The following is a 16,882-nucleotide window of genomic DNA, read 5'->3' as shown; positions in this document are numbered from 1 at the left end:
ATTTAATAAAAGGCATTTGAAATGTGATTCAGAAGTCTATGATGTACACTATCAGCGTCTGATTAGTTTTCTAGCAAAATGAGGTTCCGGCGGCTTTTGATTTGCAGTATGCATTTTCATTCCAAATAGAATTAGGATCACATCTGGTATATGGAGTCTGGACAGGCAGCTTGCTCGCTCGCTCTCTCTCTCTTCCTCTCACTGTCTAATGCTCTGATGGATGAATGTTTGCTTACCCAGCAGTATGACGATGCACACCAGAATAGCGATCAGGGCTCCGGTACTGAGGCCCACAGGGAGGAAAATGGCTTCAGCGCTGCACGTTAATAAAGATCCATCGGTGTCACAGCCGCACACGCGGATGGTGAGAGTGCCGGTGCTGCTCAAAGTCTGGAGGCCACCATCTTCAATCAGCACAGGAAGATGGTAGATCTCCTGAGAGCGCCGCTTGAAGCCACCTCGCAAGGTCACGACTCCGGCAGTGTTATCTGAGTAAAAAAAAAAAAAAAAAAAAACTGACATTTTAGGACGTGCATTTTTGTGTCCTTATTTTTATTATTTTTTAATATATATTTATTCATTTAATTTGTTATATTTCAATTTCAATAATTATATTTAAATATATTAAGCTTTATGTTATTTTACGTTATTTAAAATTGTATTTAAAAAGATCAAATTATATTAAACATCAAAAAAAATGTATATATTGTTATTGCATTTTATATTTTTAAAATAGTTTTTTTTTTTTTTTTTTGTACATTAAAAAAAAAAAAAATCCTATTAGAGATTACTTTAACCTTAAGAGATTACTTTTCCTTTTTATTAAGCTTAATGTTTACATCATACCCCAAAAGACAAAATCACAATTTGAATTTGTTTACAAACTAGCAGAGCTATCGATTGTTCAATGACTTTGTTAAGAGCCCTAGAGCTCCACAGGAAGGGTGCTTGTGTCATTATAAGGTAGCGTTATTGATTTAGCATAACTGTTGCATCTTTCATCACAAATGATATTATGCAACACCTAGAGATCTTCCATGATTTTTCATAGTGAACAAACTATCCGGTGTTTAGTGTGCTCTGAGTCTAGTTGAACAGGAACATCACACTACAGCTGAGTGCTCAATCCCCCTCAGGGCTCTAAATAATATGCTTTTTCTCTGTGTGGAGAGTGTTTGAGCCTGAACATTCATCTGAAATGATTTCAGGAGGTAGAAAAGCACTTTCCCATCATACCTTCTGACCTACAGTAACATTACTTTCTTCTGGTCAGCTGAGATTTGAGAACTTTCTGAAGGCTGCGTCAACTCTCTGACTCAGTTCCAAACACTATTACAACCGAATCCGACACTATCATGCTTCTAATCTAAATATAACTAATGAAACTAGACATGATGAAACAAAATATGTCAGAATTGTACAAAATATTTTACTACAAGAAAGCTATAAGTGGCATAAAGGGCTTTTGACAAGAGTCTGAACAAACTGATTCAATAAATGAAATCAGACTTCTCTCCATTATATGATTTTTTTTTTTTTATGGAACAAACCGATTCATATGACAACAGATTCAGAGGATAGAGAGAGTTACGATTATACACAATTATTGCACGATTATATCTTCTTACAGCATCATTGTGCAGTCATCTTTTTAGTGGCCTAGTGGTTAGAGAGTTTGAGTCCTAATCCTAGGGTTGTGGGTTCGAGTCTCAGGCCGGCAATACCCTGACTGAGGTGCCCTTGAGCAAGGCACCGAACCCCCAACTGCCCCCCGGGTGCTGCAGCATAAATGGCTGCCCACTGCTCCAGGTGTGTGTTCACTGCTCTGTGTGTGTGCACTTTGGATGGGTTAAATGCAGAGCACTAATTCTGAGAATGAGTCTCCATACTTGGCTGTATGTCATGTCAGTGCAGCTAGTGTCTAAAAATGTGACATTCTGTCCAAAAATGAATAAGTAAACAGTTTTGGTTTTCACAAGAGTTTGTCCTTATAGTGAAACCCCCAGTCTCCAGCCATAAAAGGTTAAATGGCAATAAACAATGTAGCTGCTCATGTTTTATAACATTAGAGTGAAGTAGCTTTAAGTATTAGCGTTCAGAGAAATGACATGTTGTCAAAAGACTTTGTCGGCATTATGGCTGTTGCAAGTTGCTGGTTATGAACTCCGATTAGCCCATCTGACCCTGTCGCTATGACTTATGCTGGCTACATTTTCTTGACAGGTGAGCATTTAAACATTTTTTCTTTTTTTTTGCATGTTACAGGTAGCCTGTTTCTTCTCTTTTTCCTGAACTGCCCTCAGCAGAAACCGTCACCTTGTCCTAGTAAATCACATTTTAAGCGAGCATTCATGCCTGAAGTGAGGACAGGCATTCCATAAGGCCAAAACAGTGGATGTATACAGAATGTGCTGTGAAAGCTGTTCAATGTAGTAGCAGAATAGCTGTGATTGAAAAAATACAATGAAAATAATAATAATAATAATAATAATAATAATAATAATAATAATAATAATAATAATAATAATAATAATAATAATAATAATAATAATAAACAATTAAATAAACAAAGTTTCATGCCTTTTCTATGAATTAAAATATTTTAAATCTAAGGATTGCAGGCACAAAGAGCAATAAACATATGCAGTATATAATACTCTTTAAAGGTTTGGGGTCAGTACTTTTTTTTAAATAAAGTAATATAATTAATATAAAAATTATTAAATTGATAAATTGATTTTAAAAAATTATAGTAAAGACAAAGTATTTATGTTTTGAATAAATGCTGTTCTTTTAATTTTTTATTCATCACTAAAAAAAAAAAAAAAAAAAAAAAAAAAAAAAAAAAAACATACAATTATTAATCTTTTTACTAGTATAGGCTATCTATTGCTACTCACTTCCAAAGTCTCTGATGGTGAAGTTTTTGGTCTTCACTCCCTCTTGAGGGGATCTGAAGGAAAATCTTTGTCCGGCTTGAGGGAGATCCTGGTCTCTTGCACTGATGACCTGAATCACCTAAAGTTATTCAAAAGATTATTGATCAGGGTTTCAGTTTAACGGATCAGTCTCTGGTGGTATACTTCATCACTGCTGGACACCCAGAATGTGGCTACAAATTACTCAGTAAATAACTCATCTTTTAATGGTCGCTTGTTTAAATATTTTATGGTTCTAACATTAATGTTTATGAAATTTCTAAATGATTTATGAAGGTTATTAGTGCACGCAGGCATATAACAAGTATACATTATTAACAGAAATTATTAATATCTTAAACATGTTAATTAAATAAACATTAGTATAGAAAACTCATTAGTCAGAGTCAGTGTTTGCTCTTAATTAATGGAGATATACGTACAATCATAAAATACTGTATATTCCTTAGAAGAAAAACCATCCACTTTACAGTGCTTTATGTATATGAAACAATTACACGCACACCATTAAATGAAACAGGACGGGTCACAAGTGCATGAAGATAAGTGGCAGCCGGCAATATGAGCTCAGTAATGTTTACTCAAGTGCTCCTGTGGTTTTTCTTGTCGATTCTGCATCTAAATTCAATTAGTCTGCTTTCACATCCAGCACTCATGACACACTGCGCTTTACCAGTACAAGCAGACGTCCACACTGCCCACCCTCCCGCTGGCCTCACCTGTTACAGGGCTGTCACCAGCTCCACAGGTGCATGCTGGGTAGGACCATTAGCGCAACACTAATGCATCACCAGGCTCTACCTGTCCAATGTATCAATCAAACCATACAGTTCTGGCCCGAAGCATCACATCCATGATTTATATATATATATATATATATATATATATATATATATATATATATATATATATATATATATTTTTTTTTTTTTTTTTTTCTCTTCCTGGAAACTAGTGAAGCAGAACTGGGGAAAAAAATAATAATAAAAAAAAAAATATATATATATATATATATATATAACACCTCAATCCCTTAAATACCACTTCAAACACATAAGTAAATGGAAAACTACTTACTTTTGTTTTAAGATACAAATAAATATTTTGCATAAAAATGCAACAGAAGAAAATATTGTATAAAATAACTCATAGCATGTTTTCAGACAGGTTTTCCTGCTTATTCTGAGGTTCAGCGGTTCAGTGTAAGTGGGTAAGATACAGTAGATTAGGAAATGCTCTGGCACACACACACACACACACTGTACCTGGCTAAAGCAGGGATATACTCCACTTTCAGGATTTAATGAGAGTGTCAGAGTCTGGAGTCTGTCGTACATCATCTTAAATGGCTCATTAGACCAGAATTGGTTTTGGACATGCAAACATACACACATGCGCACACAACCATTTATATTGGCTCACCTGCCCGACTTTGGCGCTCTCACACACGAAGGTCTCATACGGCATGGCCAGCTCTGGTGTATACTCATTAATGTCCAGCACATGAACTGTGACAGCCACTTTACTGGTCAGCACTGGGTTATCTACACAAACCACACAAACACCACATATTACCACCAACAGCACACTGTATGTCATGAGCAATGCACAAGTTCACTCTCGTTCTTCAGTTATGGAAACATTTCTGATTTTAAAGAATCTGAAACCATTTATACTTTTATTAAAAAACAAATTAATCTGGCATGTCTGTTAACTATAATGTCAGATATTTTACAGTATTTCTTTTGCAGAACATATCATTATCATCACACACAATACTCACTACTGTATAAGCATCATGCATTAAACCAAAATTATAGACTTATAAAATAATAACTTATAAAATAATGTTCTAAATATTGATTTATTTTTTTATTTTTGTTTGTTCTTTTTTTATTAAGCAAGGATATATTAAAAAGAGACAGTGAAGACATTTACTGTGTTTATATTCCATATAAATAATCTTGAAATAAAACTGATAATTAGCAATGTTTAGAATTATTTTTGAAGGATCATGTGACACTGAAGACTGGTGTAATGATGCTGAAAATTCAGCTTTGATCACAGGAATAAATTACAGTTTTAAAATATATTCAACTAAAACAGTTATTTAAATTCCAATAACATTTTAATGAACCTTTAATCAAATAAATACAGCCTCGCTGAGAAACTTCTTTCAAAAACATTAAAACATTTTATTGACCTTAAACCTTTGAATGGTTTGTGCAGTATGAAGAAATTCTCATTTAAAAACTTTCAAGCAGCCCAATATCCAAATAAGACGACTAGAAAAGAATCATCAATATACGTTTTTAAACGATTCAGTTTTGTTACAATTTAAGAACTGCTAGAATTGGGACTGAATTGACCATGTCCCATTAATAAATCCACAATTATTTACTAAAATCATTACATAGCTGGCATATCACATCAGCTTTCTGTTGAGGAACCAAGAGACAGGACCGGGAACAAAGACTGAGAGTGATTTACTTAACTGATGTTCTAAACCACTAATATACTATACTGCCATCATGTGGTTCTACACTTAAAAGGGCTTTAAATATGACTCCATAGTCATAGTCATAATCGACTCTATTCTATTCTATTCTTAAAATGACATAAAAAAGTAGGCTTTCATTTAGTGGGTAAGAAAATAAGCTAACAATCTGTCTAAAAATAAGATGCTTCTAGCAGACACACAAGGTCACAGCTGTTGATTTTCGAACAGGTCTTCCTTATATTGTTTGAATTCTTCTGAGCATGCAGTGTGGAGGTGAACATCAGTGTGGAATAAACTTTTATAGATCAGATCCGTCAGATGAGCTCAGGGAAGGAGAGAAGGCTTAGAATGAGGGATCTGAACTCATCCCTCCCAGGGGTCCTGTATAGAGCTGAGACCCCTGAGCGACCTTGATCGAGATGAGCAATCTTCCTGGAGAGAAAGTGTGTGTGTGTGTGTGTCTGTGTGCAGCTGTTTGTTACTTTAGCTTCAGAAGCTCCAGGGTGTCTGATGTCCAGTAAAAAAAAAATATATATATATATATACTGTTGTTACAATTTATCTGAGATCTGACACATCATCATTCTCCAGGTCCTGTGCTTCTGCCCCAAATGTCCTGCAGCAAATTACTTTTTGTGTAGTCACTGCAGGATTTTTTTTTTTATTATTATTTATTTTTATTTTTTTTAGGTTCTGGCTCACTAAAAGTTAAATACAAATCATTTCTGTTTTAAAAACAAGTCCAAAACATATGTTATATGTTCAGATAACCAAAAATACTGAAAATATAGTGACATTTATAATTTTCTAATTGTATACATTTAACGTACTGTATTTCAATACGTTATGACAATAATTTTAATTATTAGTTGTTATTGTTAACAACTCAGTGTGTGACCCTTGACCCAAAACTACAATTTAATTAGACTGGCATCTTTTAAATGTAATTTAAACTATATATTCATATATATATATATATATATATATATATATATATATATATATATATATATATATATATATATATATATATATATATATATATATATATTAGGTTTAAATAATAAAAAAAGTTCTTCTGGAAAATGTAAAAATATATTCTATTGAAGTGGACATATGTAGTAGACAAAATACACTTTAAAAGACTATGAATTATTATATTTATGTTTTAAAATTAATGCATCAAGGTTAATATGAAAATTATGAACTGTTGCAGAATGCTAATGCTACGTTTTCAAAAATGTACAATATTTTTCTTAAAATCTAGTGCACTTTTTTATTATTATTAAAACAACAACAACAACAACAACAACAACAACAGTTTTCAAGTCTAGCCAACTATGGCTTCAACGTAACGACTTGAATGACGGGTTTTAACACTAGATGGCGCTGTAATATAATGGAGATATCGTCCATTTCGCTGCTGTAGCTCTTATGACAGAAACAACTCTTTTTTTTTTTTTTTTTTTTTTTGTACTTTGATGGTTATTGTTGGCCTGGCTTCAAACAAATGAAAATGCTCTAATCACATATTTAAAAGGTGCATCTTATTTCGATCAAAACAAGTGTGCTTTGTTTGGAGGTTTGACAGACAGTTTCTGTAGGCCTACAACAGCCTATAGGAGGACACCCCTTACAATTTCCAGTTTTGATCGTGGCCCTGTTCACTGGTACTGTCAGAGGTGTAAACAGAGCAAACAATTCGGTCTGCTTAACACATTTTGTAAAACATCGGTTCTAACTGTATTGTAAAATAGTTTTTCCTTCAGCTAACGTAGCAGACTCGATTGTAATGAGCATCACAGAAGGGATTATGCAAATTGAGTGTATGTTTGCTGTCCTAATGGAAACTAAAGGCTGAAGTTTTCATGATGTGCAACAAGCATGGAGAGTTTGGAGACTGTGTGCTGACTCGTGCTTCCTTCAGCACTTTCATATTTAGTACAATATGATTCTGAGGCTCCAGAACATCTGGAATTCCACCTGGTGTGAAATTAACGCCCCTAAAAAGCACAGAAGAGGGGAGGAAAAAATTAAAAAATAAGAGAATAACAAGAAGCTGCGATTTATGCTAGACTAGCCTGTGATGGTGTTGAACAGGTGTTCTCCGCACCTCATAATCACTGGTTCTGAGAGATATAAAAGCTGTCAAGCATGTTTTACAAGACACTGTATAATGCTAGTAAGGATATTACACACGGCACACTGGTGATATGAGCATTTATAAGCCGTAGGACAGCAAAAATACCTTGTTAAATGCTTTTGTGCTCATATAGTTAACAACTCCAAATGGTCAAAAGTGGGCAACAAAGTTTTGACCGACTTTAGGACTATGCAAAACTACATATTAAAATAAACGATTCTACTTGGATGCCTGGAAAAGTTTAAAATATGAAATATACAGTCACAGTTGTGCGAAATGATGTTTCAAATGTAATATATAATAGAAAGCCAAAAATAGCAGAGATGGCCTAGTTTATCAGACTATGTGCTTCTGTGATTTCTCTGAACCCATCTGGGTCAATGGAACAGAATGTAAAACTGTCTAAAAGACAGATAGTGAATACAATATGAATAAAAAAGGAGCTTCTAACACAGGGTGGACAATTCCCACTGCAGTCCAGGAGTGAAGTTGAACAGCCCTGTCTTGTGTTAAATCTCACCCAAATTAGCTTTAGAAATCACAATTAGCATATCACCAGTGCAACCTTGAGAGGCAGTGAGTAATATCTGTTACCATGGTGATGAAGGCTCAACTTTTAATGACCTCTCATCCCCATTCCGTCTTAATGAATGCGAGTCGCCGCTTTTGTTATTTTGATTGAGCACCACATATTCTCCAAGATAATGGCGTTGGGGACTGTTTAGCGGATTTGACGACTTGATGACGATGGATTTGCTTATTTACGTGGTGATTCAGTCCACAGATCTTTTCGGACACAAACGCAATTACAGCAATGACATCTCCGAACCTGGTGTTTGATCGCCTTTCAGATTACTTCCTAAAATAGTAAATATGTAAAAACACCTTTCCCCCCAATAATCTCACTAGTTTTCTAAATTAGATGTTTGGAAGCGCATTTCAGCCCAATAATAATAATAATAATAATAATAATAATAATAATAATAATAATAATAATAAATCATGATTTCAGAATTATGAATGAAGAAGTATAATTACTACACAAAAAGTACAAATTATGAGATGAAAGTCATAATTATAAAGTAAAAGTGGAAATTATGACAAAAGGTAAAAAACTAATAAAAATTCTGACATTCTAAGCAGTAATTATCAGATAAAGACAATTGACAAAAAAATTGGGTTTGTTTAATTATGAAATTATTATTAATTAGTAAATGCAATTAAATCATAAACACTATATATATATATATATATATATATATATATATATATATATATATATATATATATATATATATTAGTGCTGTCAAAATTAGCGCGTTAACGCATTCGATTAATTTGAAATATTTAACGCGTTAAAAAAAAATAACGCAATTAACGCGGTTGCAGTTTTTTTTATTTCCAGTTGTGGCCTATGTGTGTTCAACGTGCAAAGAAATATGGATAAGACCAAGGAAGGACTTTTAGACGGAAAGTTTCAGTATAAAACTCTGCCGGATTACTCTTCAGTCTGCCACAAGAAACATTACTCTTCATTTAGTCTGCCACAAGAAACAGCAACATTAAAATCATGAACTCAAATGTCATTGTTAAAAAAAAAAAAAAAAAAACAATGACTGTAACAGTGCGTAAATCAGACCTTTCTGTAACGCTAACGTTAATAAGCTTAAACGAAAATAACGAAATAATTGTGTAGCGGAGTATTTTTTGTACACAGTGCCGCGAACTGTCAATCTCTCCTGTACGCGTGCATCACTGTCCTCCTCACAGCTGCAGCAACTTGCGCTCTCTCTCTTCATCAAGCTTTAAAACAAAAAGGGCACAAAAAGATCATATTGTCTTTGTGCATAGGCTATAGATTAATTAGATAAATGAATATCTAAATTTGTGCCTTGCCGTCTACGGTATTTTTTTAGAACTTAGAAAAAAGATGCTGCAGCCAATGAACAGCCAGTGGGGGCTGCAGGACGACTCAACCTCCGCAGACAGTTTTTAATGTTTATCAGACAATAAATACTCAAGATTTTGCTTTAGGATAACTCACAACGAGTTTCACACACCTTCTCCGGCCACGTTGAGTTGTTGACACTTAACAGTGGGAAAAGCGACACATGCGCTATTCACTTGTATAACTTAAGGGTGAATGGGTAATGTAGTTTCTGCTCTGGGTGGGATGAATTAGGAAGCTTGCATTGTGAAGGGCGCTCTGAAAATCGGCAGTGCAGGTAAAAGATTAAAACCTCTATTAAAACAGATGTCCAAATGAGCGTACCGGTACGCTACAAGCACGTTCTGGGCGCACGGAGAGGTGGCGGTACGCTCAAGAGCTATATTTGGAAGTGGCGGTACTGAGTACTGGTGCGTACTGGCCCACTTAAAGCACTGGCAATATCTATACTTTGGAATTTTTTTGCAGTCCACTTAGAATTCAACATGGAAATGTTTTTTATTGGCATTGATTGTTTTGAAATTCAAATGGTACTTACATGCCTGTGTTTTTATTTCTGTAATAAATATGGCTTTCAAGCCAACAGTTAATTTGGAGGATATTGATGGTTTATTGCAGGTATGTTGTTTACATGAGAAAATCTGTGTTACAAGTTAAACAAAAATTCCAATAAACAATCATATTTTGAATTTAAATAGTTTCTTTGTCTTGAGTTTACATTAATTATTTACATTTGACATTTACATATCCAAAAAGTTTCAGTCTTTTAATTGCGATTAATCGCGATTAATCGCGATTCATTTTAAAAAAAATTGTGCGATTAATTAGTTAATTTTTTTTAATCGATTGACAGCACTAATATATATATATATATATATATATATATATATATATATATATATATATATATATATATATATATATATATATATACATACATACATACATACATACATACATGCATGCATTTATGTATATATTATATTATATATGATAATATAATATTATATTATATATGAATATAATTTTTACTTAGTATGCCATAATTTTAACTTTATCTTATAATTCAGATTACATTATTATTTACCAAGCATGAAGCATTTTTTTTTCTTATGTGGCAAACCTTTAACTTATTTAAAACTTAGATTTTTTTAATGACATCAACAAATCACTTTTAGGCACATAACTAGCCAGGTAGATATAATAATAATAATAATAATAATAATAATAATAATAATAATAATAATTGTAATTATAATTATATATTTTTTTGTTTGTTTGTTTATGTATACTTAGCTTTGGCAATACTGTATCATTTAAAGTCATGCCAATAAAGCAATTTTGAACTGAATTGAATGGAAAGACACTGTAGTAATAATACATATTCCAGGAGAGTTGTCATATTTTATGAATGCTTGTAAAAAGCAGACTTAATGCAATGCGCTGCTGACTGCGCTGCAATGGGACACTAAAAATCAGATCGCAAAAAATCCCAGCATTTAAGACAACTGAACTTCTACGAATCACTTCTGAGGTTCACAGCCATACTTACTAACTTTAGTGGCCACAACTGAAATGTTGTGCTGGGCGATACTCTCCCTGTCAAGAAGCTCATTGGTGGAGATGGTTCCCCTGACAGGATCGATGTCAAAGAAGCTGTCCAGGTCACTCTTCCAGTCGATGGAATACCTGAAAAACCAGAAAAAAAATACAAAATTTGTTTGGTGGGCACTAAGGTTCATATGGCAGCATTCACACTTATTCGAATGAACCACACTAACAGAGGAATTTTTTCAACCATTTTAGGGTTGAAGGTTGAGTTTGTTTTCTTCATTTTAATCAAACCAATTCCAAGTGTAAACATGCCCTTACATACTGTACATTACATTTGAGGGGCATTTTCACATTAACTAGGCTAGGTACTACAAGAGATGATCATACTGATACTCAAGAGTAATTATTACTTTTTCTTCTCATTTTCTCTTGTTTCCAGTTTTGCACAGCGCTCATTATGTTTGATTTGAATTGAAATGAAAGTGACTTGCATGGTGCCTTTAACCAATCTAAGTGCACACACACAGCAGTGAGTAGTGAACACACACACACACACACACACACACACCTGGAGCAGTGGGCAGCCATGTTTGCTGCGGCGCCTGGGGAGCATTAGTCACGTGACAAGCTGGCATGATAATATTGTGCACTCTGAATGACTGTGTGTGGGTCCAGTTTTGAACAGCTGTGAACATCGGTGTAATGGAATAGCAGCCTTGTTAACAGACACCGCAACCATTCTCAGGGGGTACTTTACATGTGTCTCCGTGAGACCTTGCACCCCATTATGCATGAATTTGAATAACTTTGAAAAAGTTCAGTTTTTATTGACCTTCTTCATGTTCTAGTTGATGACTTGGACTCATTCTCTCACAAACACTTTTACAAACCTGTTCTGAACTCTTGACGCATTAATGCGGGCTGATATTTTCAACGCTACTTATTTATTTATTCGTGGCTTGACCTAGAACTGAGCAAAGAGAAATAAAGTGGGAGCACTGGGTGAGGGGAGATGCTACGCTGTTTTCCACATTTCAGCGGCTGCCTTGTTAAATTCACTCAAAAAGTGGTCAACTAAAAACATTTGAGGATTTTGTGCATTTGCATTGGATTCTCAACAAAAGACTTTGATGTTGTGATCCATAAGCGTTAGGAGGCCTGATTCTCATCATAATACCATCATAAATACCTTACAGCAACTGCAGCTGTCGGAACGTAATGCTTATAACTGACTCATCAGTTTGTGTTAACATAGCACATTTCAGAACATGTAACATTTGGGAAAAGACAAGATTTCTAAGAATCCTCAGAGTCATGTGGCATCATGTATGAAAAAGAAGAAAGACTAAAATGTTCTGGGATTGTTTTTGAAAGTCAAATATTTAATATGAAGTTCAAACAAGATCAGAAGGCTTTAATGTTTAAAATAATCTTCATGTTCTATTTAATGATCTATCAGGGCACTATGGTATTTTTTTATTTATTATTATTTTTTTTTTTAGAGCCACAAAAGCTCTTGGTTGATTTCCAATTAGCTCATGATTACCTTAATTTATCAGAGCAAAGATTTTGAACCGCAAATGCTGCTGCCAAATGAAAATAATAATAAAAAAAGCTTCAAACAGAATTTCAATATGCTGCTTCATTAATCTTTACAAGACTACTACATTACAAAACAAACAGACTGATGAACAAATTATTAATTGTAGAAAGTAGTTAGAGACCGGCTCCACAGACCCTTGGCTGTGCGGAGAGATGAAGCAGAACATCATATTTGTCTTATTTAAACAACTAACATAACTCTCTATTCTATTCTATTCCTGTAGGAGGATGTGAGAGTCAGTCAAATAACTGTGTATCTCCTGAATTTGACCTCTAATTAACTGATAGTGAATTGAACAAGACAGTCGCTGTAATCAGGGGTCATGCAATCAGTTCGGTGTCAGTATATTAAAATGTTAACTCACAGATGAAACATTCATAAGTTTTATTTGGAAAAATAGGAAGCAAGAGGAGTTGGTCGATTAATCTGAAATTGCAGCTTTGCTGGGCCCGAGATCTAAATGTGTAATGAGATAAATATCCCAGTGGAAAAGCTGAGTATGTTAAAAACAAACATTCATAAGGACAAATTGATCTAAAATCAACATGAAATGCAGTTCGAAACCCATTTTACTTTAATAATATTATGCATTTACAAGTGCAATTCTACAAGAAGAAGTACATATTTTGCTAGAAGTTTTCAAATGAATATTTTATTTCCTTTGGATTGAATTATGAAAAGTTTTGATTTCATGTTGTCCTTAATCAGTTTATGCAATCTCCATATATAGCACTTTTGACTTTTCCTTCAGTATTTCTCACCGTCATCTTGGTTCTAGTCTGTTCTTCTCTGATCAGTGTAAATTCCTCCTTAGAACGAATCTCTTATGTTGTATTTCCTCATTTGTCAGTCACTTTGGTTAAAGGGGGGGGGGGTGAAATGCTATTTCATGCATACTGAGTTTTTTACACTGTTAAAGAGTTGGATTCCCATGCTAAACATGGACAAAGTTTCAAAAATTAAGTTGTACGTTTGAAGGAGTATTTTTGTTCCCAAAATACTACTTCCGGTTTGTCACAAGTTTCGGAAAGTTTTTTTCGAGTATGGTTCTGTGTGACGTTAGATGGAGCGGAATTTCCTTATATGGGTGCTAAGGGCACTTCTCCCGGAAGAGCGCGCGCTCCCGTATAGCAGAGCACAGAGAGGCTGAGCACAGACATTCACTGATCAGAGAGAGAGCGTTGCGAAATGTCACAAAAGAAGTGTGTTTTTGGTTGCCAGGGCAAGACAAGCCTGCACAGATTACCAAAAAAAAAAAAAAAACAGCATTAAGGGACCAGTGGATGGCATTTTTTACAGAGCATCAACGGAGTTGTGCAAGTGTTTTTGTTTGTTCCCTGCATTTCGAAGATGCTTGTTTTACAAACAAAGCCCAGTTTGACGACGGATTTGCGTATTGTTTATCGGAAAAGGGTCACGATCGTGTGTTGGAACCACAGGCGGTGAGTAAAACTGCTTAAAATATCTCTGCCCCCTTGTTAGTGCGTCCCCTCCCATGCCGGAGACCCGGGTTCGAGCCCCGCTCTGAGCGAGTCGTTGCTGCTGCTGCTCTCGTTCAGTTTCAGCCTCAGCCTCGGGATCTGATTCTGGATCATAAATAAACGGCTGAATCTGACTGTTAGCCATGGTTTGTTTTGGATGATAGTTTTTTTTCCCTCACGGTAATTTCACAGTTTCTAGCTCTCTCAACACAAAAGCCTACTGGCGCTCGTGATTCTTTAGCTCCGCCCACACGTCACGCCTCCAGCCGGTCGTGTTTTTCCGGGAAAAATCGGTACAGACTATCTTTCTCTTATGAATATGATAAAAATAAAGACTTTTTGGAGTTATGAAGGATGCAGTACTACTCTATAGGTACTCAAGATTAACAGGATATTGAGTGAAAACGAGCATTTCACCCCCCCCCCCCCCTTTAAAAGTTTCTTATAAATGAAGAAATCTAAGTGTGAGTTTCAGTCCATTTAGTTCACTGTGGGGCTCTGACCTCTTCTTTCTAGAAAGGTTTGGTGAACAGTCGTGTACATGACCAACACAGCTTCGGACAAATTGACTGATTTCATAAGTCCATCTATTTCTAAACTCTCTGAGGCTCTTCCCTTGACCCCTGAAGCTTGGAGAAAACCTAAAAGCTTTGGAGGAAGTCCTAGAAACCTTCGATACCAAAAAGCACTTTAGCTATTTTGTCTCCAGCAATTCACTCTGCGGACTGCAATGGTGTGTGGATGTGTGGTGTGTACAGACGTATTTTAAAAGCGTTGTTCACTTTGCACGGAAGCTCATTGGGGACCATTGTTTTCCAGTGAGAAAGTGCACATCCCCATTGAGCAATGTCAAAATGTTTCTAAATAATAAATCGGAAAAGGCCGAAACAAAAAGGAAACAAATTCCTTCCACTAATACAAATCTTTCCTTTGTCCATTTTGCTTTCTCACGGTATACTGAATTAAATATTCATAGAGAAATAAACTAACTTGTGATGTTAGATATAGTTTTGGGACCCCGCAGTGATGCATCAATGGTTTGTCTTCTTGTAAAACTTTAAAAGCAATCTTAAGAAGTGCAATTCAAAAACATAATGGGTTATAAAAAAAGGTAAATATTTTATCATTTTGCTCTTTTTACCAGCTGTTTTTAGTGTGCACAAATATATAGGGATGTGTGAGATGGAATGTTTGCATGCATACAGATTTATTTCTTTTTAAAATAAAATGAAATTAATTATAATAAAAATAATATATATATATATATATATATATATATATATATATATATATATATATATATATATATATATATATGTGTGTATTATTATTTTTTTTTATATAAATACTATTTATTTATCGGCACACAGCTAATTGTTCCATGAAAAAAAAATAAATAAATAAAAATTAAAACTCAAAGGCACAATGGTGATAGCTTTCTCCTTGCAAGGACTGAACTAACAACCATCTGGTCACCAGCCCCTAGCAGCTAGCCTTATCCATTTATATGTGTTGTGTTTGAATACCTGACTGGACTGTTTCCTGCGTCGAGATCCTGTGCTGTCACGGCTCCTATAATGGTGCCTTGTGGCGTGTCCTCATAAACATCCATCGCGTAGGAGGGTTTGCTGAAGACGGGAGGCTCGTCCACGTCCAGAACGTTTATCTTCACTGTCGCTGTGTCTTTGAACGGGCCCAAACTGTGGAACCGTGGGTCCAGGTGTGCATTGGAGGCCTCCACTTTAAATGTGTATGCTTTTTTGGTCTCATAGTCCAACGGCTAAGAAAAAAGAGAAACAGAAAAGTAGAAAAAAATTAAAAATAAAGTTGAATGCATCTGATTTATAAAGTATGTCAAAGCCTCTTGAATTAGACACAACTAAGGGGTCAATATTTGGCTAGCTATTGTATTTATATTACACATGTATTTCTATTTTTTTACTTAAAGCTTTGGGTTGGTAAGATTTATTAATGTTTTTGAAATAAGTCTCTTTTGCCCAGCAAAGCTGCATTTATTTTGCAAAAAAAAAAAAAAAAAGAAATATATATATATATATATATATATATATATATATATATATATATATATATATATATATATATATATGATAAAAACAGTAATAATGTGAAATATAACAATTAAAAACAACTGTTCTCTATTTTAATATTTTCAAATGTAATTTATTCCTTTGATGGGAAAGCTGAATTTTCTGCAGTCTTCAGTGTCACATGATGCTTCAGAAATCAATGTGGTGTTTATTGTTTGCTCAAGAAACATTTCTTATTATCATCAATGTTGGACTATTTTTGTGTTTTCTGTTTAAGATTTTTGTGCAAACCGTGGAACATCAGAATCATTTGTCATATTATACATGTCTTCCCTGTCACTTTTGATTGATTTAATTCATAACTACAGCATCAGGTTCAACAAAGATGCCAACAAATATCGTTCTCCATATTGGCCATTCATTGAGGTCTAGCATTAAAGCTTCATTTTTTTATTTGCGTTTCATCTTTTGCATAAATTGCTCACTTTGATCATTTCGAATGCAGGGCCTTTCTCAGATCTCCAGTGTGTCGATGGTGGCCTGTCTGGGGAAGTTTGTCACAATTGCTTTTAGTCATGTCAAACAAACAAGACACTCCACAATGGTTCTCTCATGCTCCCATGTGCATTATCTCCCCTCCCCATTGATTCAGGACCCCTTTACTGT

At 34.6% G+C, this 16,882-nt stretch overlaps 1 protein-coding gene across 1 annotated transcript in view; it reads right to left on the bottom strand.

Moving 5' to 3' along the window:
• The window catches only part of LOC128025478 (cadherin-12), a 136,908-nt gene that overhangs the window by 5,698 nt on the left and 114,328 nt on the right, over positions 1–16,882 (bottom strand). The window contains exons 7-11 of the mRNA XM_052611876.1: positions 15,695–15,948; positions 11,083–11,219; positions 4,362–4,483; positions 2,901–3,018; positions 237–488 (exon numbers count right to left, since the gene is read on the bottom strand). Coding sequence (XP_052467836.1) covers positions 237–488; positions 2,901–3,018; positions 4,362–4,483; positions 11,083–11,219; positions 15,695–15,948 — 883 coding nt within the window. The remainder of the gene's footprint in view (positions 1–236; positions 489–2,900; positions 3,019–4,361; positions 4,484–11,082; positions 11,220–15,694; positions 15,949–16,882) is intronic.

The sequence above is a fragment of the Carassius gibelio genome, chromosome A12, assembly GCF_023724105.1.
Source record: "Carassius gibelio isolate Cgi1373 ecotype wild population from Czech Republic chromosome A12, carGib1.2-hapl.c, whole genome shotgun sequence".
In the NCBI taxonomy this organism is placed as follows: domain Eukaryota; kingdom Metazoa; phylum Chordata; class Actinopteri; order Cypriniformes; family Cyprinidae; genus Carassius; species Carassius gibelio.
This window is presented reverse-complemented; position numbering and strand designations above follow the sequence as displayed.